The 22,350-nt window shown below is 37.9% G+C and overlaps 1 protein-coding gene across 1 annotated transcript in view; it reads left to right on the top strand.

Annotated features, from left to right (window-relative positions):
• Positions 1-22,350, top strand: part of clstn2a (calsyntenin 2a) — a 147,370-nt gene that overhangs the window by 64,302 nt on the left and 60,718 nt on the right. The window contains 1 exon segment of the mRNA XM_039601681.1: positions 7,526-7,648. Within this exon segment, the coding sequence (XP_039457615.1) occupies positions 7,526-7,648 (123 nt within the window).

Raw genomic sequence — 22,350 nt, 5'->3', positions numbered from 1 at the left:
TTAATTAGCTGCAGGTACCAGATGAGCTGTTAGTTTGAGCAAAAACAAAATATTTCAAACGTTTTATGCTGTAAATCTAAAGTAATGAGCTGCAGGACACTGAAGTCCTCTGCAGAGTTGGGGGAAACTATAAATGTTGCCTTTTAATCAAAAAAGATTCATCTTTTTCCTCAAGGAGTGGAAAAATAATCAAATGAAAATGTAAAAATGCAAAATATGAACAATATTGTCCATTATCTTTTATAATAATAATAATTAAAAAAAAGTAATAAATTAAGTATTTTAAATGTATTATTATATACATAAAGGTAATGTAACTTGAAAGACTTTTGTTGTGGATATTTTCAGGCACACTAACGACTTTGATTGACCCATCATGGCTGCTCATGCTGGGTTATTACTAGCAGACATAAACTCCTACATATCTAAGCTATTAAGCTGCCATCAATTACTGTTAGAAGTGTGATATAATGAGATCCACTGTTCACCGCTGAAGCAATTATCACTTTCTAACCAAGCTGAAAAGCTCTGAGTCCGCAGTTTTAATTCTCTGCCCGCTTTTACTGTTAAACTAACAGCATCATAAACACTTTCCCACATGGACACATCGCTATAAAAGAGTAAAATAAGATGATTTGTTTAACTGCCTCATTAGAGAAAGCAAGAGTTAAAAGACAGTCTTAAATATTGTGATACATCTCGTGGTGTCAGGGAGAGTCTCAGCATTGCTGTTTTCTCAAAGGTGGGTAATTAATGTGTAATCTCCTTTGTGCGAGAATATGAATAACACGCTCTTGCATGCTCCTTAATTTGTGTAAAATGAACATGAAGCCAGTTAACAATAATTGGATACAAGTCTTTGTTGTTGTTCTGTTAATGAAGCAAGAATCAGGGTGATGGGGCAAAAAAAAAAGAAGCGATGTATTTAAATCAGCACTAAATGTGATTTAATGTATAGTTTAAACAGTATTTTACAATTTGAAGAGTTGAGAACTTTTTTCCCCCAACAAATGTAATCAGAAATCTTTTTAACAGACTCAGTATAATTTACTTTGACAGCAGTAAGTGATAATCTGTTTCTTTTTAGTGCCAGGGATGTATTTTAAAAACCTGGCCTACTCAGAAGCCTCTTTCTTTCTGCGAGAGACGTGGCGCTGCCTCGATTCAGCGCTGTTATTCGATGATGTATAAGCTCTGGCAGTGTATCCTATAGGAATCCAGTTTAATAATTTATTAGGAGCATAAATTGAAACATTTGTAAGGTTGTACAGGCAGCAGTCTATTCTTCTGTCTGTCTGTGCCTGTCCTCTCTTTTACCACTTTATTGTCCCTCTTTCTCCCTCACCCCACCTTCCTGCCTGCCACTCCTTTCTGTTATCTTTTCTCTTGTCAATCTCTTTCTTTCCCTCCTTATAGTTTCTTCTTCTTAGCTCTCAATTTTAATTTGTTTTTCTGTTTTCACATTCAGGTAATACTTTATTACTTTATGTTTATATTATCCTACTTTTCCCACCGATGACGGGCGGTGTTGGAGTGATATTTTAAGCCAGCTCCTCCTGTATGGACACATGAACTCTAAACCAGTCTGGATTCTCTGATAGGAGCTTTACCAAGTCTCAAATCTAAAAGGAGCTCATCAGATTCAAAGTGTCCTGAATGAGAGAATAAGCCTTCCAGAATCAGTAAAAACCATCTTAGACATTTTTCATTTTAATCCCTTTCTGCATTTTTCATTTTATCTTCATTTCCCTCCTACTTATTTTATACTGCTTTATACTTCTTCTTATCATTATTATCACCTCTTGGTAGTGGTAGTCTCGCCTTTTTTTTCTACTGTCGCCAAAGGAAAGATGTCTTTCACCTGTAATCAAACACACAGTGAAAAGAAATAGATTTGACGTGACTTAAACTGATCAATACTGGCACGCTAATGCAGTGTGTCTTACAATATGAGCTGGGACTTAAATTAAATATAGATTATCCTCCAGTTGTGTCCCTGTAGTAATATATTTTCATGAGCTTCAGTGACCAGGGGAAGACAACACAACAGATATTTTGATTTCAATAGCAAGATGGATACAAGTTAATAATCTTTTCCACTAATGTTATTTACAGGAACTCACTATCTTGTTTCTTGTGTCTGTCTCTATATTAGTGTCATATCAGATTTTATACAATGCTCTAAACACACAGATCGACTTTAAGACTGTTTCTTCTAGTAAGTCAATTAGTCTTCCATAATGTGAAGTCTAATTCTGTAATGGCTGCAGATGGATCTCAGGAAGTGGCCAAAGACGCCATGCACATTGTGGCCATTGACACATGTAACCTTATTAAAGGGAAGCCTGAGTCTGGGGATGGCAGCGTCTGTCTCTCAGTTGCTCAGTTCACTGTTTTTTGTCTGGGCTCCAGGCCTATTACAATGATTTTAACTTAATTTTAGACATGCAAAGCATGAATCCCACTGACTTTGGTGAACTACTGACTTTTTCTCTGTGCCGTAACATACCATTTTAAGGAGCTCAACAACTAACTGTCTTGATTTTTCATGCCAGTTGTATGATTTTTAGCTCTGTGTTATCCTGCTGGAAGCAGTCACAGAAGATAGGTACTCTGTGGTGATTAAGGGATAGACATAGTGCAGCAATACTCAGGTAGGCTGTTGTATTTAAACAATGCTCAGTTGGTACTAAGGGGCCCGAAGTGTGCCAAGAAAATATACCCCATATTATTACACTACCAGCAGCCTGACCTATAGATACAAGGCAGGATGTTTTCATGTTCATTTTGACCCTGAATATCAGAGCAGAAATCCAGACTCATCAGACCAGGCAACACTTTTTCAATCTTTTATTGTCCAACATTAGTGATCCTGTGAGAACTATAGCCCCAGTTTCCTCTTCTTAGCTGACAGGAGTGGCACCGCGTGTGGTCTTCTGCTGCTATAGCCCATCTGCTTCAAGGTTGCATGTGTGAACATTCAAAGATGCTCTTCTGCATACTTTGTTGTAATAAGTGGTTGTTTTAGTTACTGTTGCCTCCCTGTTAGTTCAAAGCAGCCTGGCTATTCTCCTCTGACCTCTGGCATCAACGAGGAATTTTTACCCAGAGAACTGCTGTTCACTTTATTCTTTCTCTTTTTTCAACATGTGTAAACCCTAGAGATGGATGTGTGGGGAAAATCCCAGTAGATCAGCAGTTTGTGAAATACTCAGACCAGCCCATCTGGCACCCTCAACCACACCATGTTCAAAGTCACCTTTCTTCCCGTCTGCTCTTCAGCAGGTCGTCTCGTGCACTTGATCAGGAAGAAGGTGGGGACTATAGAATATGACAACAATAATATTTGTTTAAATTTGTGGAGAAATTGCTCAAACATTGGGAAAAAACCCCAGCGTGTACGTACATGTCCTCCAAAATCAGCTACAGAGTATTATAATCAAAACAACAATCTGTCCCTGTTTTCTGGCTTAGAAGTGAGCCCTTTAGGCTCAGTTTATAATTTCCTTTGCATATGTGTGTGTGTACCAGTTTGGACTGCAGATTCACATGCACACAGTTAATGATACGTCGACACGTTTTCACGGATGAAAAACTGTGACTACATGACAGCAAGAATCTGAGCCAATGTTTGTTTATAGCAGCTCATCAAGCAAAAAGAAAACACCACTTGTGTTAATGTACATTCTTTATTTTCCTGTGCTTTTCCTGTGTTTTTCCTGAGCATACAGTCTGTACAAACATGCAACAAGGTACTTGGATCAGCGATGAAATTGACATTGAAAGAACACACATAAATGGAAAGTATAGACAGGCCTTTATTGCTCTCAGCTTTGAGAAATTATCTTATAGAAAGCTGCTGCTGTAGTTTAGCTGATCTTCTCTAGAAAGTTGTTCCAGACTCTTTTCTTTTCTCTTTGAATGCAAGCTCAATTTTTGTTTCATTACTGTGGCTCAGTGCAAGGATGTCAAGGATGAATACTTTAAACGCATCACTAATGGCTTTACAGTACTTCATGTCATGAAAGCCAGTATTGGTAATAGCCCATTTCCATGGTCTGATGTGTGCTTTTTTCCTAAAATATAGCTCCAATATCAGACTGCTGTGTCAGCCACCACCCAATTTGTTTGGGATAAATGTAAGACCTTGAGCTAGAAATTGAACTTGCCATCCATGAGTAAACTGAACTGGCTGTGGGCTGCTATTAGACTTACTGAAGACATCTTCAAATGTAAATGAAATGCTGTGTGAGCATGATGGATTAATATGTATTTATGCATGGTTAGTGCAGGCACACAGGAATGAAGAATCACTTTGGTACTGCTCATTTTTATAGTCACCTCAGCACTTCACTTTAATATTATCATGGTTTTCGAGAGTCTCTCTGTAACATTGTTTCAGTTCATTTCATGTCTACTTTTTTATGGTAATTTTACACAGAAGAGTAAATCCAAGGAAATCTGAAAAACTCAGGATCAGGCTGTACCTGCGTTAGGCTATAAAAGTGTATGTGTTTTAATGTCCTGGTTAATGCACCATTGGATCCAGCATTACAAGTAAAATGTTCCTGAAGTAAAGATACTTAAATACCACTTGAAAACAGACCTCCACTTTTCTCTTTTCGCATTCCAGCAGAGCAGAGTCATGCTGTGTGCTGCAGTGCTTTCTATCTACTGCATGAGCATAAGATGACACTTCTTCCATGAATAATGTCATCCCTTGTGGTTATCTTTCACTGCTTATGATCCACTCTGTACTCTCTCTCAGCATGGTAGGAGTGCCATCTAGAAACATTAGATCCTTGGCAGCACAATGAAAGATTATAAGACAAATGTGATGAAGAGTTAACACAAAAGGTCATGTATTACAAACATAGATGAAGATTCTTAGGTCTTGCTTTTATGTTATAAATCTAATAATAAAGCTTTGAAAGCACGGTAAACTTGTTCAAGAGGCTTTTATATAAGCCACTCTTTTGTCACAAGCTGAAATTCACCAAATTTAAAATGTGTTTGTCTCGTTTTTTTTCCCTCCTTCACATCAAATGTGTTGCTTTAAATTTGTGTTTCTTTTGTTCAGACCTATTTTCTAGTTTTTGACCCTGTCCTCTCAATTCAGTGACAAGCGGGGGAGAAAATGGGATAGTAGGACAAAACTACTAAGATTTGTTCAAACAGATGAAAAGCGGCGAGAAAGCTTTAGGAAGAGTTTGATGCATTTTAAATCACTGCCAGCTGGACATGTCATCTGCTCATTGGCATGAGACAAAGTGTTCCTCTTCAATGGATTGAAAGGTCGGGTTGACATCCCAGCTCCCTGCAGGGACTCACACTTGTACACCAGAGATGCAGTATGTGTGTGGATACACAAAAGTGCCCAAGCGCATATGGTTTTTCTTGTGCCACGCTGGTGTCTGTGTATTTGTGAGGTCCTGCTGCAATGAAGCAGAAGAATGTTCAATTTAAAGAATCAGTAATTCCTGCATGTGTGATGGTGATCTGTGTTAACCTGTGATTTACAGCATGGTGCTTATACTAGAAATTGTATAGTAATAAATAGAGATGCACAGAGTAAGAAACAGGGAAACAGACAATTGTAAGAAGCTTGAAAGTCAATATTTGGTATGTCCAAATATTGTTATTCTTCAGAACTTTCTTGGGCCAGCTTTCCTCTAATGTCTTTAAGTAGTCTCCATTAATAGTTCTCCAGACTTGATGAAGGACGTTCAAAGCTCTTCTTTGGATCTTGGCTGCCTTTTATTCCGTTTTCTATCAAGATGATCCCACATTGATTCAATAGCGTTGTTGTTGGGCTCTGTGAAGGCCAGCACATGATTGATAGTGTTTCATTGTTTCTTCTTCTAAGTTTATGTTGTCTGGGCAGTATGTTTGCGATCAGTGTCATGCTGAAAAATGAAGTCATTGCCAGTCAGACTTGAATTGCATCGTGTCGCCGACTTTCAGCCACGATGGCATTTTCGGCACGTTCCACACCACCATTGCCTGAAAGGCAGTCCCAAACCGTGACAGAACCTCCACCGTGCTTTATAGTTGGGCTGACCTCCTTCGTACATATTAACAATTTGAACCAAACAAGTCAAATTCCTTCAGATCTGTTGTCATTGATTTTTTTAAGTCCAGTTCTTTTGAAATTTGCCGTGCCTCAGCTTTTTCTCATTATTTTGCTTCTTTAAGAATGGCTTCTTGACAGTCAGCCTTCCACCTCGACCATTTCTGATGAGGCTTTGGCTGATAATAGGTGGATCAACTGAAGGGCCAGATGCATTTCTCATGTTCTATGTCAGGTCTTTGCTGGATTTTTTCACAGTTTCTTAAGGACATGACTTTAAGATGCTGTTCATCTGCTTTTTTTAGTCTGCCGCTTCTTTTGTCCTTCACTTGCTCAGTTTCCCTCAATTTTTGAAAGACATGATGCACACAGTGCCAAGCTATGCTAGGCTTTTGGCAAAGCTAACTTTGAGAATCACCTTGTTAGTATGAAAATACAATTTTATGCCTCTCAATTAGTGTTATGTTTGCCCTTTTTTGTAAATTCAGCTAATAAAATGCAAACAAATGATGTTTTTTTTGCAACAAGCTGCCTGTAACAGTTCCTAAAGATGTTTTTTTTCTTTTTGCTAAATTATCTATTAAGCATAGACACCACACTGGTTCATCCCTTGAGTTAGGTCCTTTTCCTCAAAAGCAAAAGCATTTCACTGCATATCGTACTGTGTTTGACTGTGTATGTGACAAATAAAAATTTTTAAAAACCCAAAACAAATTCCTCTGTAAAGGGTTGGGGGTTTGGGTCTGAAAATGAGGGAAAAAGTTGCCAATGTGCAGAGAAAAACCTAAAAGGATCTTCTGAATGTTTGTAGAACTTTTGCTTAAGACAACTTTAAGAATTACAAGAAAGTGTGGCTGGTAAAGAAATAAGGGGGACCTCACAACTTTGCACAGTACTGGAAGTCAAAGTGTAGTTTACAGCTTTGCTGCAATGCTTTATCAAAGAATCATAAATTCTATCCAACAAACAACATTTTCTTTCCACACTGTTCGCCTCTTGACTTTTATTGCTCCTTTTTGCCACCTGTGAAAAAGCAACACTCCAGTGGAGGGTTATATCCTTTTGCGTTTCTCATTCTGAGTCTGTCTGTTGAGGTGACTCACCGCATTATGATAAACATGGTCATAAACTGTAGAATGAACATAGCATTGTACTAATGAAAGTACCAGTCTTTGCAGTAATGCTGTTACTTTCTGCTCCTCCCTTATTCACAAGGCATCACTATAGCGGGTAGCTCTGTGTTTGTTTTTGTTTTTGCTTTCCCTGATGTATTCCCAAAGGGATTTGAATTTCCTCTTGGGATCCAGGGATCTTTTACTTGTTAGGGAAATGTATAAATGGCTACACTATGTCTTTGCAGTAATACTGTGAACAAAATGTGCATTGAATTTCTCAAGCACAGCTATACAAACTAAGACAGTATCATTTATGGCATCCTTCCTCTTCTTTTCACAGTCAACAAGCACAAGCCATGGATAGAAGCCTCTTATCATGGAGTGATCACAGAGAACATGGACACAGTGCTGCTGGACCCTCCGCTGGTAGCTCTAGACAAGGATGCCCCGGTCCCGTATGCTGGTAAGAAATGTAAATGCAAAATAACAAACACATTAATATCTGCTGTACAGCAAACTGCACACGTTTTAATAGAATGCAGCATGTTTATATACACACACAGAACACAGAGTGTTTCTCACACACACACGCACAAACAGAGAAGACTTTGACGAGGATGCTTCAGTGCTGTGTGCAGGCAACTGTGGCAACTTCACACCCCGAGACAAAAACAGATGATCCACCAGTTCTCTGTACTCACTGTTTGTCATGGAGACTGAATTCCATTTATCACAGTTAGCAGTCTAAAACAAATGGCTTTCTTTTTAAAGAGAAAATTTTTTTCTTGCCATTGTGCAGAATTACTTTACATGGCCCCAAAAAATCAAAAAAATTAAAGAGTTTCCTTTCTTTCTAACTTAACAGAAAACTTCTGGCCAGGATTGAGGAATTTAAATTTACATAGACCAAGGTATTCAAGCTTACGAAAATAGGTTTATTTTTATTCTCTCACAGCCCCTTCGGTCTTCCTGGCAGGGATCTTTTCGTGGCTTCTGCTGAGGCAATTTTTTCCCATAAGCTGAAATGCCCCATTAACCTCAACAAAAGGTTGCTCTTAAATATTGAAACATATGGATATATCTCTCCTCAGCATTTCATGATGACAATATTTATTTCAGAAGCAAAACAATGCTCTGTCATTTTCACTAAAACACTCACCTAGAATTTAAGCAGGGTTTACTTCACTGAATTTGCATTGTAGTGAACAGCATCTCAGCTCCAGTTCTATTTAAATTAAATTAAAGCTATTTGTATTACGCTATCATACATTTGCTTTAATCCCAGCCACTGCAGTATTTAATATTAATTAGTTTATTATATATTTACAAAGATTTTAATACCCTTAAGGTGTCTAGCATGTGCCCTTTAGCAATAACTGATTGCTGCATCTGCATTCACTTGAAAGTTCAGTTACTGAGTACTCAGTGTAACTTTTTCGGGAAAAAAAAGTTCTCTGTGTTGTAGTGCAGTAAAAATCTCCGGGTAGTGTGAAAAACAACTCAGGAACAACCTTTGTTCAGTTTAACGTTTTATTGCGCTCGTGTTTGAAGTTCGAGCTGCCACACAAACCACAGTCTTTAACATAGACGTGGATGCTCTGGGTGTAGCACTCACATGTGACACATTTAATAATGATGGTGCAACATCATTATAAACCTCATCTCCAGATCGTAGTTTCTGGAGCTGATTATATCGCCTAACAAGAGCTAAAATCAGGCAGGCGTTACACAGGTACAGCAGTGCTGACAGTGACAGGAAGAAAAGGGACGGAGAGTGCTGTTATAATTAGACAAAGTATTCTGAGACTCAAAGGCAAATGAAGAGGCTTTTGGCAGCTAACGCTTAACAGCTCATTATGGCGAAATGGCTGCTATTAATCCCAGAGCTGACAACCATGGAAAACTGATACTCAGCTATTTTTCTTCTTCTGTTTTCTTTTTTTTGTGCGTGTTTGTGCCAAAGCAATCTTTTCTGTTGCTTTCGGTGTTTCTCATGAGCTGTTCTGTAAATAATCGGTAAATACAGCTGACTGTAAAGAGTGTGAAACTGCTGAAATTCATTTTCAACAGCTTTTTAAACTAAACAACATTGTACATGTTGTGTAGTACTCTATGGTGCAACCCAAATGCTGTAGAATCTGCATTGTAAATGTACTGTACTGTATAGAGATTTAACGATCCCCTTGCGGGGGAAAGGAAGACTTAGTTTCACCTCAGAAAAAACGCAGAATATATTTAGCAACAATAGCAACTACAGTCATATTTTATTCATTACAAGTGAAGACACTGAGGAAACCGCTTCCAGACATTGTTTCTGTCCACCCAAGCAGCCTTACAGTATTTTACAGCACATAACGTTCCCTGGTAACCAAATCCATGATGCGGTAAAGGTTTAATGACACCGTGACAAGTAGGCAAACAAAAGAGGAAATTAATTGTAATTGTTTTTCTCCATGATTAACATGTGGTTTGTTTACTTGAGAAGGTCAAGCTTTGTGAAATATTGCCCCAGAGGAAAACGCAGAGCTGTACACTGGCTGCTGACTGGTGATATTTCTCTCCCTGAATGTTTTTCATTGCATACGGTCTAATGAATGAAACCCATACAATAGCTACCAAGGAGACTGAAAAAATGGCCATAAAAGAGCAGCTCTGTCCCAATTTATCTCCCCTGGCAATTGCTACAGCTCACCCTGGGTTTTGCACACAATGCCCTCCTTTGGAGTTGAACTATTCTCTCAAATTTTTATCTCGATCTAGACCTTCATTTGTATCTTTCTCTCCACCTGGCGCCACATTCTTTCTCTCTCAATCCAGCTATCCTTCTTCCACTTCACTATGTTGACGCTTTGCTCCTAGCAAGCCCATATACAGCCAGTCACTTGCGCATTATATACACTCTCATCAATCCTGGTTTCGTTTTACTGCTGAAAGGAGAGGGATATCCTTCTGGTTCCACATCATTTGCAATGTGGAAACACAGATGAAGATTGCTACGTACTTTTCTTCTGTAATTCTTTATTTTTAATCATGCTGAATGTCTCACCTTCGCTTCTTACCCCATCTCACATGTTTAAACATCTGTTTTTTTCTCTTCACCATTTCGTCTTTGGCTCTGTCCCGCCCTCGTCTGCAGCACCACATTTCACTTTGATGTAAACTACCCACAGTGGGCCTAACTTGAACATTATACGCTGAGACAGGCATCCTGGAGATAAATTTGTTATTACTATGTTGCTTGATGGCATCCTGTACCCCCCCCACACACACACACACCCCGCTCCACCACCTACACGTCCCTTGAGCAAAGGTGTGTGGGTCGAGGAGTATGTGCTGATAGAGCGTTCTCAATCAAATTAGCATGAGGAATGGTGACAGTGGACTCTGGGGTGCAGCAAGCCAAGCAGACAGTTTCATTTGCCTACTGTTTATCTCAAGGCCACAGTCAACAGACACAGATTCTTCCCATTCATCATGGCACCAGAATAATCTACTATGGTACATTGTTTCCACTGCAGGACTCACACAGGTTAAAGGAGCACGAATAGTTTGAGAATGAGAGGCAAAGTGTGAATAGACAGATGACAGAAAATAGAGAAGCCAGATGGACAATGACAGTGAGAGCAGGCTATCTGTCTGATCATTCCCATTGACTGCATGTGGACACTCATGCAGCCAGTTATTACTTTAAGTTTACTGTGGTTGGGTTGGTTTTGATATTGGATAGAAAATCATCATCTGTTTATTTGTGATGATGAACTGCTTGTGTCTCATTTTCTGAGGCCAGTCTCTCTGACCGTTAACCCTGACTGAGGCAGCATCTTAAGAGATCTGTGCATAAACAAATGCCTGCAAACCTCAATGAACTGAAGCAGTGCTGTAAACAAGAGTGGGCTAAAATTCACAGGAAAAACAATTATTACAAAAAAAATTACTTTCATGTAATGATTTTAAAACTATAAAGTAACTATTTAAAACTTTTAGTCTTTAAAAAAATTTAATGTTATTGGAAAGGTTAAGTTTAAGTTATTGGAAAGTTCAGTGTCCACAATAATGATACATATAATAATAATAATAATAATAATAATAATAATAATAATAATAATAATAATAATAATGTGACTAGAAAAATCCCAAAAGCCATAATGGAGATCAGGACTCAACCTTGTTTTTTTTTTATGCATCTTGTGATGAGACCCAGTTTGCTCTCATGCAGAATTAATTGTCCAGTAGAGGCCAATGAATAGTGCAAAACATAGATACATTTTTCATGGAATCTGTTAGGTCCCGACTGATCCTGACTCTGTATCTGGAATAAAAAATGGTTATAAAAATGAACAAATACAACTTTCTCTCTTTAATTAAATCTGAGATAAGACTCAAACAAGCAAAAAGTTCACCTTCAACTGTGTGTGCACAGACATTCGCTAACAATAAATAGCCTCGTTGTACCCCAGTATGTCTCTGAACGCCTCAGAACTCATTCGGCTGCAGCCTTGTGTCACATCATCAACAAACACTAGTGTCCCAGTGCCACCGGCAGCCATGCACACCCGAGCCATCACACTGCCTCCACCATGTCTTACAGATGATGTGGTATGCTTTGGATCATGAGCTGGTCCACACCTTCTCTACACTTTTTTTTTTGCCATCATTCTGGTAGAGGTTGATCTTGGTTTCGTCTGTTCAAAGAATGTTTTTTGCATTTTTTTTTTTTTTTTTTTTAGCGGTTTTTAGAAGTCCAATCTAGCTTTTCTATTCTTGAAGTTTATGTGTGGCTTCCGCCTTGCAGTAAACCCCCTGTGATTACTTTCATGCAGTTTTCTCTTTATGGTACACTTGGATATTGATAGGCCTGCCTCCTGCAGAGTGTTTTTCACTTGGTTGGCTGTGAAAGGGTTTCTCTTAAACCATGGAAATCATTCTGCGACCATCCACTACTGCCTTAAAAGGGAGGATGGCACATGTTAAGGAGCTAACACTTGTAAACCCTTCATCCAATTTGAATCTGGATACTCTCAAATGAAAGCTGAGAGTCTACACATTATGTTCATGTCCATTATATAACTATAATTGGAAAATGTTTCAAAAACAGGTGAAAAAACAAAACTTGTTGTCCATGTTCCCTTTCATACATGATTCTTACTCATGCGTGTGAGTGTATACCTTTTTTTAAATTTAAGAAAAGTCCGTTTGTGAAGATTCAGCCCCCCTGTTCCCCCATCAGTCTGTCTGCATAGGTTCCCTTTCAGTTTCAGCTATTTACTGTTGTGTGAGCCATGGACAGTCCCCTTTAACCTCATTATTACTTTCCTTTGTACAGCAAAAATATTACCATGATAATAACAGTCTACTGATGTGCTGCCTAATTGTATCAGTGTTTGCAATATTTATCATCTGTTCTGAAACAAAAGGAAAAGACTGTATTTCAAGCCAAGACAATTCTTGATCAGTTTGCCAAATCCAAAACTACATAAACCAACTACCTGAAAGTAAAGCTGCACCTAGATGACTAAAGCAGAGATGATAATTAAAAAGTGGAGCCCAACGAAGCAGAAGCTAAGTGAACATTTAAAGGTGGCGGGGAAAACAAGAAATTGGAACAAGGAAGGAGGGGGAGAGGCAGGAAATGTTGGGGGAAAGAAGGTGAGGTAAGAGAAAGAGATGAAAGAGAGAAACAAAGATCCATCCAAAAAATGAGGATGTGAAGTATACGTGTGTGCGTGCGAAAATGAGACTGAGAGAATAGAAAGAGACGATGTGATGGATCATCAAAGGATATAAGGCAGAGTCTGATCAAACCTGCAGGTGTCTGTTTCTCTAAGGACGAGAGGAACATATCATTTTGTCTGCCTCTCTCTCTCCCGTTCTCCCTCTTCCTTCTGTCTGTCCTCTTTGCCTTTGTGCAATGGTTAAATTTCTGCAGTCGGTGCTTAGTTGTGAGGTAACACTGAGGCAGGTCTGAAACAGAACATGAAACAGAATATCAAAGATTCTGCATTCTCTTCAGCTTTGACACCTGCAAACCGGATTTCACTCTGCTGCAACCGCCATTAGCACACAGCATTATAAAAACTCATTTAATTCTGTCAGCACCGTGTCTGTTAGCTCCTGCATAAGTAATCACAGAGCGCACAATAAAGCCAAACTCACTAGCCGAGTTATTATGAAGTGAGTATTAATAAGTTAAAATTGTTGCTTATGGAAAGAAACCCACTGGGAGTGTCACCTGTTATCTTGCATGTTTTTAATTGAAAATGTTTTAATTATCTAAACACAATAAGATATGCATGAGATAAGATGAGTAGTTATGCTTATCAGTCAAAATTTAGTACTTTCACTGGAGCATAATGGAGCATTAGTGGACAACTCCATATAGTTTGTGTACTTTGTCGACACATACACAAATCCACAGTGGAGGTGGAACTCTAGTATAGCTGTGCTACTTAATTTATGTCTTATAGGCTTAATTTGGCCCAAGAGCCATAAGTTGGCCCATCCAGCTGGTCTGCAGAGCATAATTTCTAATAAACACTAAACAAAACTGATTGAATGGCTTCCAGCTTTTTTTAATCATCTGTGAAGGCTTTCAAATTTAATAAAATATGATGCAGGCTCTGCAGTACAGGGTGGCACAGCGATGCAGGGGTTACTGTTACCTCACAGAAAGAAAATCCCAGGTTTGGGTTCGCTGGTTCCTCTGCATGGAGTTTGCATGTTTTATCACTTTGCCTGTGTCGATTCTCTGGGTGCCCTGGTTTCCTTCCACAGTGTTAGGTAAACTGGTTATTCTGAATTGGCTGCAAGTGTGAATGGTTGATTTCAGTGTGTTAGCCCTATTCAGAGACTTTGAGCATGAACAATCACCAGTAAATCCAAAAAAGACATCCAAAATATTTAAATATAAAACAATGAGTTATGGCTTTTATTAATTTTAACAGACAAATATTATTGATTTTTTTAATGCATCCATTACTGTATTGATAGTTAGGGATTTTCTAATAGCACTAGTATTGTAAGAAGTTGCCTTTACAAGTAAAAGTAGTCAACATTGCCACCTGGCCTGCAGGTGATGTGTGGGTTTTTGTTCTCATGCTTACAGGTGGTCATTTATTTTCAACTTGTAGTGTTTCGTTGTCAGTGGCCATAAAGGATTAAACTCTTTCCTCTTTATGTCCCACCTGTGTTTAACTGTACTGCCCATTCTTGCGCTTGGTTATAAGACCTTTGGTTTCTGACTACAGAATTTAAAGCTCAGCAGCTGTAGTCTGTTTATGGTATGAGGCTGATTTCATCCTTGGTTTCTTTCAAGGAAACTGCAGTGTGTGTATCATAAACTCAAATCATCTTAAATGAGTAAATCAGCTCTTGCCCTGTTTCTGAAAAGATGCACTTACGATCTGGTACTACCCTTTTATCGGAAAACACTGACAAACAGTGAAACCCACTCCATTTATATCATGGGAAGTGCTATGTCTCTTCACTGTTGAAGGAAGCTAATTGGATCCATATAAGATGGTCAGAGTAATTACACATCCAGTAATGCTCCACTGGAGCTCTGTCGTCAATGCATTGTCAAATTGCTCACGGCGTCAAACAACCTCTTAGCCTCTGATTGATTTTACAAAGGACTCAGACCCTTCTATTATCACCCTATTACCCAATTTTTTTCTATTTTACACTGGATCTGTCTCTCAATTCTTGACACTATGCGATGATTTTCAATTTCCCGATTACTCTCCATTTCTTTTAGTGTGTGTGCGGCTGCCCAACTTGTAATGAGCTGAGGTTTTGAGTGTGTTTTTGTGTGTGCTTGTGTATATCTATGGGATGTGCTGTACCCATGACAGCTTTTTTTTTAATGCAAAAGTGTTTCATTCATTAAAGGGACAAATGTTGCTGCTTTTACATTCATGCCTTGAAGGGTCAGATAATTATCTGTAAAATAGACTGTACCATAAAAAACTGAAGAATTTATCATCGCACTGATTATCAGTCTGTGCTGACCTGACTGCAATGTGTGTCTTAGCAATAGGAGACTCTGTTGAAGGGCTTTCTATCTGGTATTCTGGTTATATGCTTATATAAAGGCAAGGTTGCTGAGTGCCCACATCAGCTTGCAGTTAAATCACCGTCTTGCAGCAACTACGTATCTGTTTGTTTAAAGTCTATGAGATTCTGGCTGGACTCAGAATCTAATTAGTTTAGTGTATGTAGACTGATTGTAGACTGAACCCATCGTATTGCCATTTTATCACCATAGTTGCAGACCTATTCCACGTCTTCAAAGCAACCATTTCAAAGTTTTGCAAAATTGCAAGTTCATTACACACAATAACAGTCATTTTGGTTGTTCTACAGTCTCCAACAACTGCAGCTGTAGCATAAGTTTGTAGGATTATAAGATGTGTAAAAAAAATCATAAAAACATTGATTACATATACCTGTAGGTAATACAGTGTTTTCCCATAGTGTGGAAACTGAAACTCTTTAGATTGAAGGTTTTCACTCCACATTAGCTAAGACAGTGGTACATTTGACAAATACATTGGTTTTACGTGACACTAAAAGTCTTTCCTCGTGTACTTTTGGCGGTAAAAACTCATGTTTTGAACAAGATTCAGCATTATGTTTTAGATCTTTGGCTCTTCCTCATGCTTTAGAGTGAATGACTGGATAACTTTATGCTGGAACCTAAGAGCAAGCCTATTTATTTATTTATTATTTTGTATCTTCCGCTGCACAGGGCCTGTAAGCTAAATGTTGAATTTTTGCCTGAAAATCCACATTTAGTTTCAGTATTTCATCCTTATATCGTAGCCATCAGATATTTAAATATATTGATATCAAAGGCCGCTTTAAAAGGGTCATTTGGCCTGAAATTACATATCACTCAGTATAATTTGAAGCTTGAGTGATAAATCTTGTATATATCCAAGATATACATGCTTTTTGAGAAAAGTATAACATATTTTGTAAACTATAACACTGTAGCTTAAAAGCCTTTAAAAACTTTCACTCAAAAATCAAATTAATTTATGTATGAATTCTGGTTGTGCTCACTGACCTTGAACCGATTTATTGATGCAGAAATCTGTTAAAAAGACTGTTTTAGTACAACTTTTGAAGCCTGGGAAGAGGATGGACTGCTTGATGGATTGTCAGAGCGTGTTTTCCTTACGGCTGCCGTAGTGAGGTGAAGTAATCTGGGTCCAAAACTCCATCTTCTTCAGGTCCCAAAGTCAAACGAACACTGAGAGTTAAAAACAGTGACAGCTAAATTCTTTCATCTTTAATTAAATCATCAGCGAAATTGCTTAATGAAATTGCAGTTTATCAGGGTGTAACAATTAATCTTTAACATCCATGCATCCATGAAAAAAATAGAATTTATTAAATTTAACGGAGTTAGAATTAACAGGAAGTTAGACTAACTTTATACTCCAAACATTTCATACCATGTTCTGACAGAGATTTTTTGTTGAAACCAATTAAACGTACAGCTCTGTCACCTACTTGCACTTCCAACATAAGTGAAGACAAGAAAAATGAAACAAAACAGTGGCGTTTGCAGGGGAGATACCGATGTTGGACTACCTGGTAAATAAATGATGTTAAGCGTTGCCTTCTGTTGTGCTACGTGATTACTGTTACAAGACCACACAGCCCTGTTAGCATAACATTAGCACAGTGAAGGCTGTGAGGATGAACGTCAACTTTTTTATAGCGCCACTCATAAAAAAGTTAACGTGAGGGATTCTGGTGGTCAGGGACAAAATACAATTGCATAGCAGGATGCTATGACACCTATGAGCCAAACTTCAGTCAGGAGAACATAATTTTTCACTGATGATAATGGTTGTAGCCGGCTCAGGGATACTTTCTGCTGCGAACAGGCGCAGCTTGATGACATCATCAACATGCGCTATCGCGATATCGCGATATAGTCAAAATCTCTATCGTTGGTCAAATCTATATTGTTTCTATCGTATATCATTTATATCGCCCACCCCTATATCAAAGGCTGCTTTAAAAGGGTCATTTGGTGTGAAATTACAAATTCACTCAGTAATTAAATTTCTCATAATCTTGAGTGATAAATCTTGTACAAGTATCCAAGTAAACCACACATGCCATTTGAGAAAAGAGAGCTTGACAGATGTAGCGGTAACACTGTAGCTGCTAATGAGCTGGGCTTAGAAAGCTCTCCCTACTCACTAATAACCTATATCAAATTAATTTACGTATTGAATACTACGAACACAGCTCCAATGAACTTAAGCCAAAACAGGAGAAATATGCTCTCTATTAGTCCCTGTCAGTATTGATGAAGGGGAAAAAGAGGAGGAAAGACTTTTTCTTTAACTGATTTTGAATCTGTAAAGGGAAGAGGATGTGTTGCTCACCGTTTTGTTTCCTAATGTTTTCTTGCCACCTTTTCAACATTTGAATATTCCTTCCTGGTACCATCTACAGTGAAGGGAAGCTCGTGAACGCTTGTTTACTGGAAGTATCTGTGTTTTTCATTGAGCCAGCAATGTGTGGAGGAGGAAGGCAGGGCTGAGATGTGCTGCCTCTCTTCTCAAAATGACAGCTGAAAGAATCTGCTCTTCAAGCATGGAGCACTGACCCATGGTCCTGGTGTGAGCTGAAATTGCTTAATGAAATGGGCAGTGAATAGCAGCTGAAACTAATCCAGTAATTCTTTGTGTTCCCTGGCTCTGGCCCCTGCTCTCTCTCTTTCTGACAGTGGTTTGACAGGGCTTCAGAAACCTGACAGGCCAATTAGAGAGCAATTTGCATATCTTCTTCACTCCATTTCCCTTGTTCATGCGACCATAAAATAGGATAATCTGGCCTTTAGACCTGTGTACAATATCAGAATTAGTCAGACTAACTTTATCCTCCATCATCCATGACCCCTACACCCTCCTAACGCCATCCCACCTCTCTTTTGTTGTAAACCACTTAAACCTCTGTTGTTCTGTCACCTGTTCTTGCAATAATCTGGATAATGACCAAGATAAATGTGAGACGGAAGGAATGAAATGATAAGAAAACAAATTGCTGACTTGCTTTAACTGGAGATGTTGATGTTGTTGCCTATTTTTCAAAGAAATCCTTCTGTTACAGTTTATATTTGTATGTACTGTTACAAGACCAACCACCATGACCCTGCATATAAACACTCTCTTAAGGAACTGGTAGGCTGTGGTTATGGTCAGAATGAGCCAACACTATATGAAATACTTGATTCCCTAAAACATAACTCTATACTCTGATTAAAAATTATGATAATAAATCAAGTATAAATCTGCTGAATTAGAAAAATTTGAGTGTACTTCTACTTAGAGTCTGACTCATTTGTCGGTGGGCTGACATTATTGCCAAACTTTAGCAATTTGCCAGTCGTAACACCGCAATAGACGACCAATAGATGAAAATTTTAAAAGTAAATAAGAGATGGGAGAAACACCCTTCAGCTATGATACGAGTGCTGAGATTACACAGTTTGTCCACCAGAGGGCACTCTGTAAATTTACTGTTGGCAGGGTTTGACAAACCATAAACAAGTAAATAAGTAAATACACATATCAAATGTTGGGGAAATTTATTTATGTTTTGTGTCTCTGAAAGATGTAAAACATCAGCTGATATATCAGTATATGAGATTATTAAATCACCAGATATCACTATCAGTATCAGTCTTAAAAGTCAGTTAGACTCCACTTCTGTATTTACTCTGTTCAATTCCATGTTTTATTCTGGCAGTCACAGATATGTAATTTACATATTTTGCTGTCTTTGGTTGACCTTGCTGAGTGCTGCTCCTGTTATTTCATTAAAAAAGTCCATGTAATAGGCTAATTGAATATTTTGGGGGACACAGGCACAGAGTGCTTGAATTTGCATCTTGTCTAAATGACATAAAACTAATTATGGAAATCATTTTATATTTATATGAAATAAATTCTCCCCTGTCCAGTTTAAGATGGGTATGAACTGGAATACCAACTAAAGATGATGACTAAATGTCTAAATACGGATTTTTCCTGGATAAATACAAGCATCAACAGAGAATCTGTGCCTATATTACACATAATGTTATCATGTGATAACATCATGTGTCACGTTTTGAATTGATTAAAAATGCATTATTTGATACCTATGCAAAACAACAACAACAACAACGACAATGACATAAGCATATATGACGAAAATGGACAAACACAAGTACTTCAATATCCAGGACAATATATGAGTACAGAACCACTTTTACTCAAGGTAAGAAGAAAAAATATCCTCTGCTGTTTGTGAATCTGACAAGATTCACTGAAGTAGTCTGTCATTTAATCATTTTATTAGATTAGATTTATTAGATCATCTATTATTTTTAATGAATTTAATTTTTAATCATTTTAATTTGATGTTTTAATAAAACTCATACATGCCAATGCTACTCGATTGTTTGGCTAATTCATGCTGTTGGAACAACATGAATTAGCCTTGATTCAGACATATTTAATCACAATGAAAAAGATTTAAAAAAAATATGGGTGATAGATGTTGTATATATGGTAAAAATTGGTCTTTTTAGCCTTTCGGTAGGTTCTTGCTAGACAACATTACAGCTTATAATATGCCACATATAATGCAACTTTTGTGGCTATTAACGACATGCCACGGTGATGCAATTAAAGCGATAGGATGCTTTTATAAAGTGTTGTAGTGGCATAAATGCTAAGAATGGCACATTTTAACCCATTGCTAGGTGGTCGCTGGGCAAAGTGATGTCATTATAATATATCAAATAGTTAAGAACTTTCAGGGGCCTCAGATGTACCTGTGTGCCAGGTTTGGTGGTTCAAGTCCTCATAGTCTAGGATGAGATTGCAGACAAAGAAACAAACACAAAGACAGACAAACAGAACGAGATTTGGTGTATATAGTAAGATTAACACATTTGCAGGAATAAAAGTTATCAAGTTTAATTAGTGGAGCTTATTTCTCAGCAACATTTGTCCCTTTAATAAATTGTCAGTCTGTCAGTTGACAACTTTTGTCATGACCTCAACTGCACTGTAAGAGTTATAAAGAACCATTATAAAAGTCATAATTTCCTAACTTCTTGGATTTCCAGAGTTTTGTAATTGTTAAAAAAAAAAAAGAAATATTAGAAATAATACATATACAAATACATATATTTGTGCCTTGCTTTTTCAGGCTGTCATATCCCTGTACATTGTTATATCTAACAATTCTCCCTTTCATATTGTTTTTCATGTTTTTATGTTTTAAAATCTTTTAGCAGAGAGTAGAGCAAAATCATTTGAGGGTGTCAGCAGTCTAAGACTCCCTGTTTACTGCCAGTTAGCTTTGGGTTTGCTGCTATTCAGTAAATTAGATTCCATCCTCACGGTCCAATATACTCCTAATTAAGAGCCTCAAACACACACACACACACACACTACCTTAAGGCTGATGTGTACTTCTGCACATGGGTCTCAAGGGTCAATTATGGCAGTGTAATGATTGTAATTTGCTAATTTTCAGCCCATTATCCAGTTTTATGTCTCATGCAGTGGGTTGTAATTTAGTGAAGGAGCGATGACTGCTTTGGCCGTTGGTTGATAGATGATAGTCAGCACTAGAAAAGGCGAGCTCTGTCATTAATAGTGCCTAGGAATGAGCTGTCATGTCACCACCAAGCCCACACACAGGGACGGAGCAGAGGACAAGAGGAGAGACTGCCCTTGCCGCATTGCCTGTGGTTGCTATGAGCTTATACTGTATTTTCTACCTTATGGATAAACTGAAAGCTGTAAACAAAATCCAGAATTTCACACTTGAGCCGAGTGAGTCAGTGTTATTTGTGCCATCCAGTCAAAACTGCAGTTATGTCATTCAAATATCTTTTATTTCTTTTTTTTGTTGACGAATGTGCCCACTTTCCCCCCACTACCCTTGCTAATTATTTTTGCTCATTGTATTTTTCACACATTTTGACATTCGGTCCACAGCACATGGCTAAATCATCTCTGAAGTGGTCGCACAGGATCTGACAGCTGAGCAAGTAAAATACGATTTTTGTGTGTCTTCGCATGGCACCATGGCTTCTATCTGCTGTTAGGAGAAAAAGGAGGAGTACCCAGTTTTTCCAGAAGTGCCAGAACATTTGAAAGGCAATTTCAAACAAGTGACAGAGTAATGGATGAGGGCAGCGGCGGCCATCAGTCAAGTGCTGCACAAAGCTAAGTCAGAGTTCCAGCTAACATATACTTATAACCACTCTCCTGCCTCTGCACTACCTGCAAATGACTCAATTTCCCTCCCTGTTGTAGGAAATTACTTTGAAAAAATATGCAAAATCCAAATACCTTGCATGAAGATGTTAAGTATTTCAAAATCCTTTGGCAATGTCACTTGGCCACTGAATTAATGCAAGGTAGTTTGTGTACGTATTGATGTTATGAAGTGCTCATGAAGCAAATATTTTAGAGTGGTTATTGACATTTTCTGACTAAAATGATCTTAGTGCATGCATATATGGCTGTATTTACTCTATGACTTTCTCAACAGGAGGAGATGGGGTCAGTTGGGTCAGGAGATGCACAAACATTATCACACATACAGCATTTATTAACATGTTTTTCAGAAAGATTTTTTAATAAACCCCAATTCTTTGGATTTTCCTGTATATTATGGTCATTTTCATTTTGATGAACATAATATGCAGTGTACATCTCCTTCACATAACTTTACGCTCGCCAGAATTTGAATCCTTGATGGAATTTTTTTCGGCTCACCACTAAAAACAGAAAGAAGAAAGTGAAAAGCACCAAAGGTCTGTGTGAGTATCGAATAATAATGATTTGTGATTGCTGTTTCAGTTTAAATTCTAAACAGACCAATTAAAGAATAGTAATAATACACAGTGTTCTTATTATTATTATTTTTAAAAAGTACCGTATTACATAATGCAGCATTTTACTTAATCACTCGCCAAAGAAAGTAATTTGTTACCAAATGTGGCAAAAGTACAGACTTTCTTTGAACTCTGAATTGTAATCAAAGTAAGAAAGGAAAAAGTTGCTCCTCGATGGATGTTTCTTATAACAGTTTTACAATTAAATATTCACAGACCACATAAAGTTACACAAGGGT

The sequence above is a fragment of the Oreochromis aureus genome, linkage group 18 (genome assembly GCF_013358895.1).
Source record: "Oreochromis aureus strain Israel breed Guangdong linkage group 18, ZZ_aureus, whole genome shotgun sequence".
Taxonomy (NCBI): Eukaryota; Metazoa; Chordata; class Actinopteri; order Cichliformes; family Cichlidae; genus Oreochromis; species Oreochromis aureus.
This window is presented reverse-complemented; position numbering and strand designations above follow the sequence as displayed.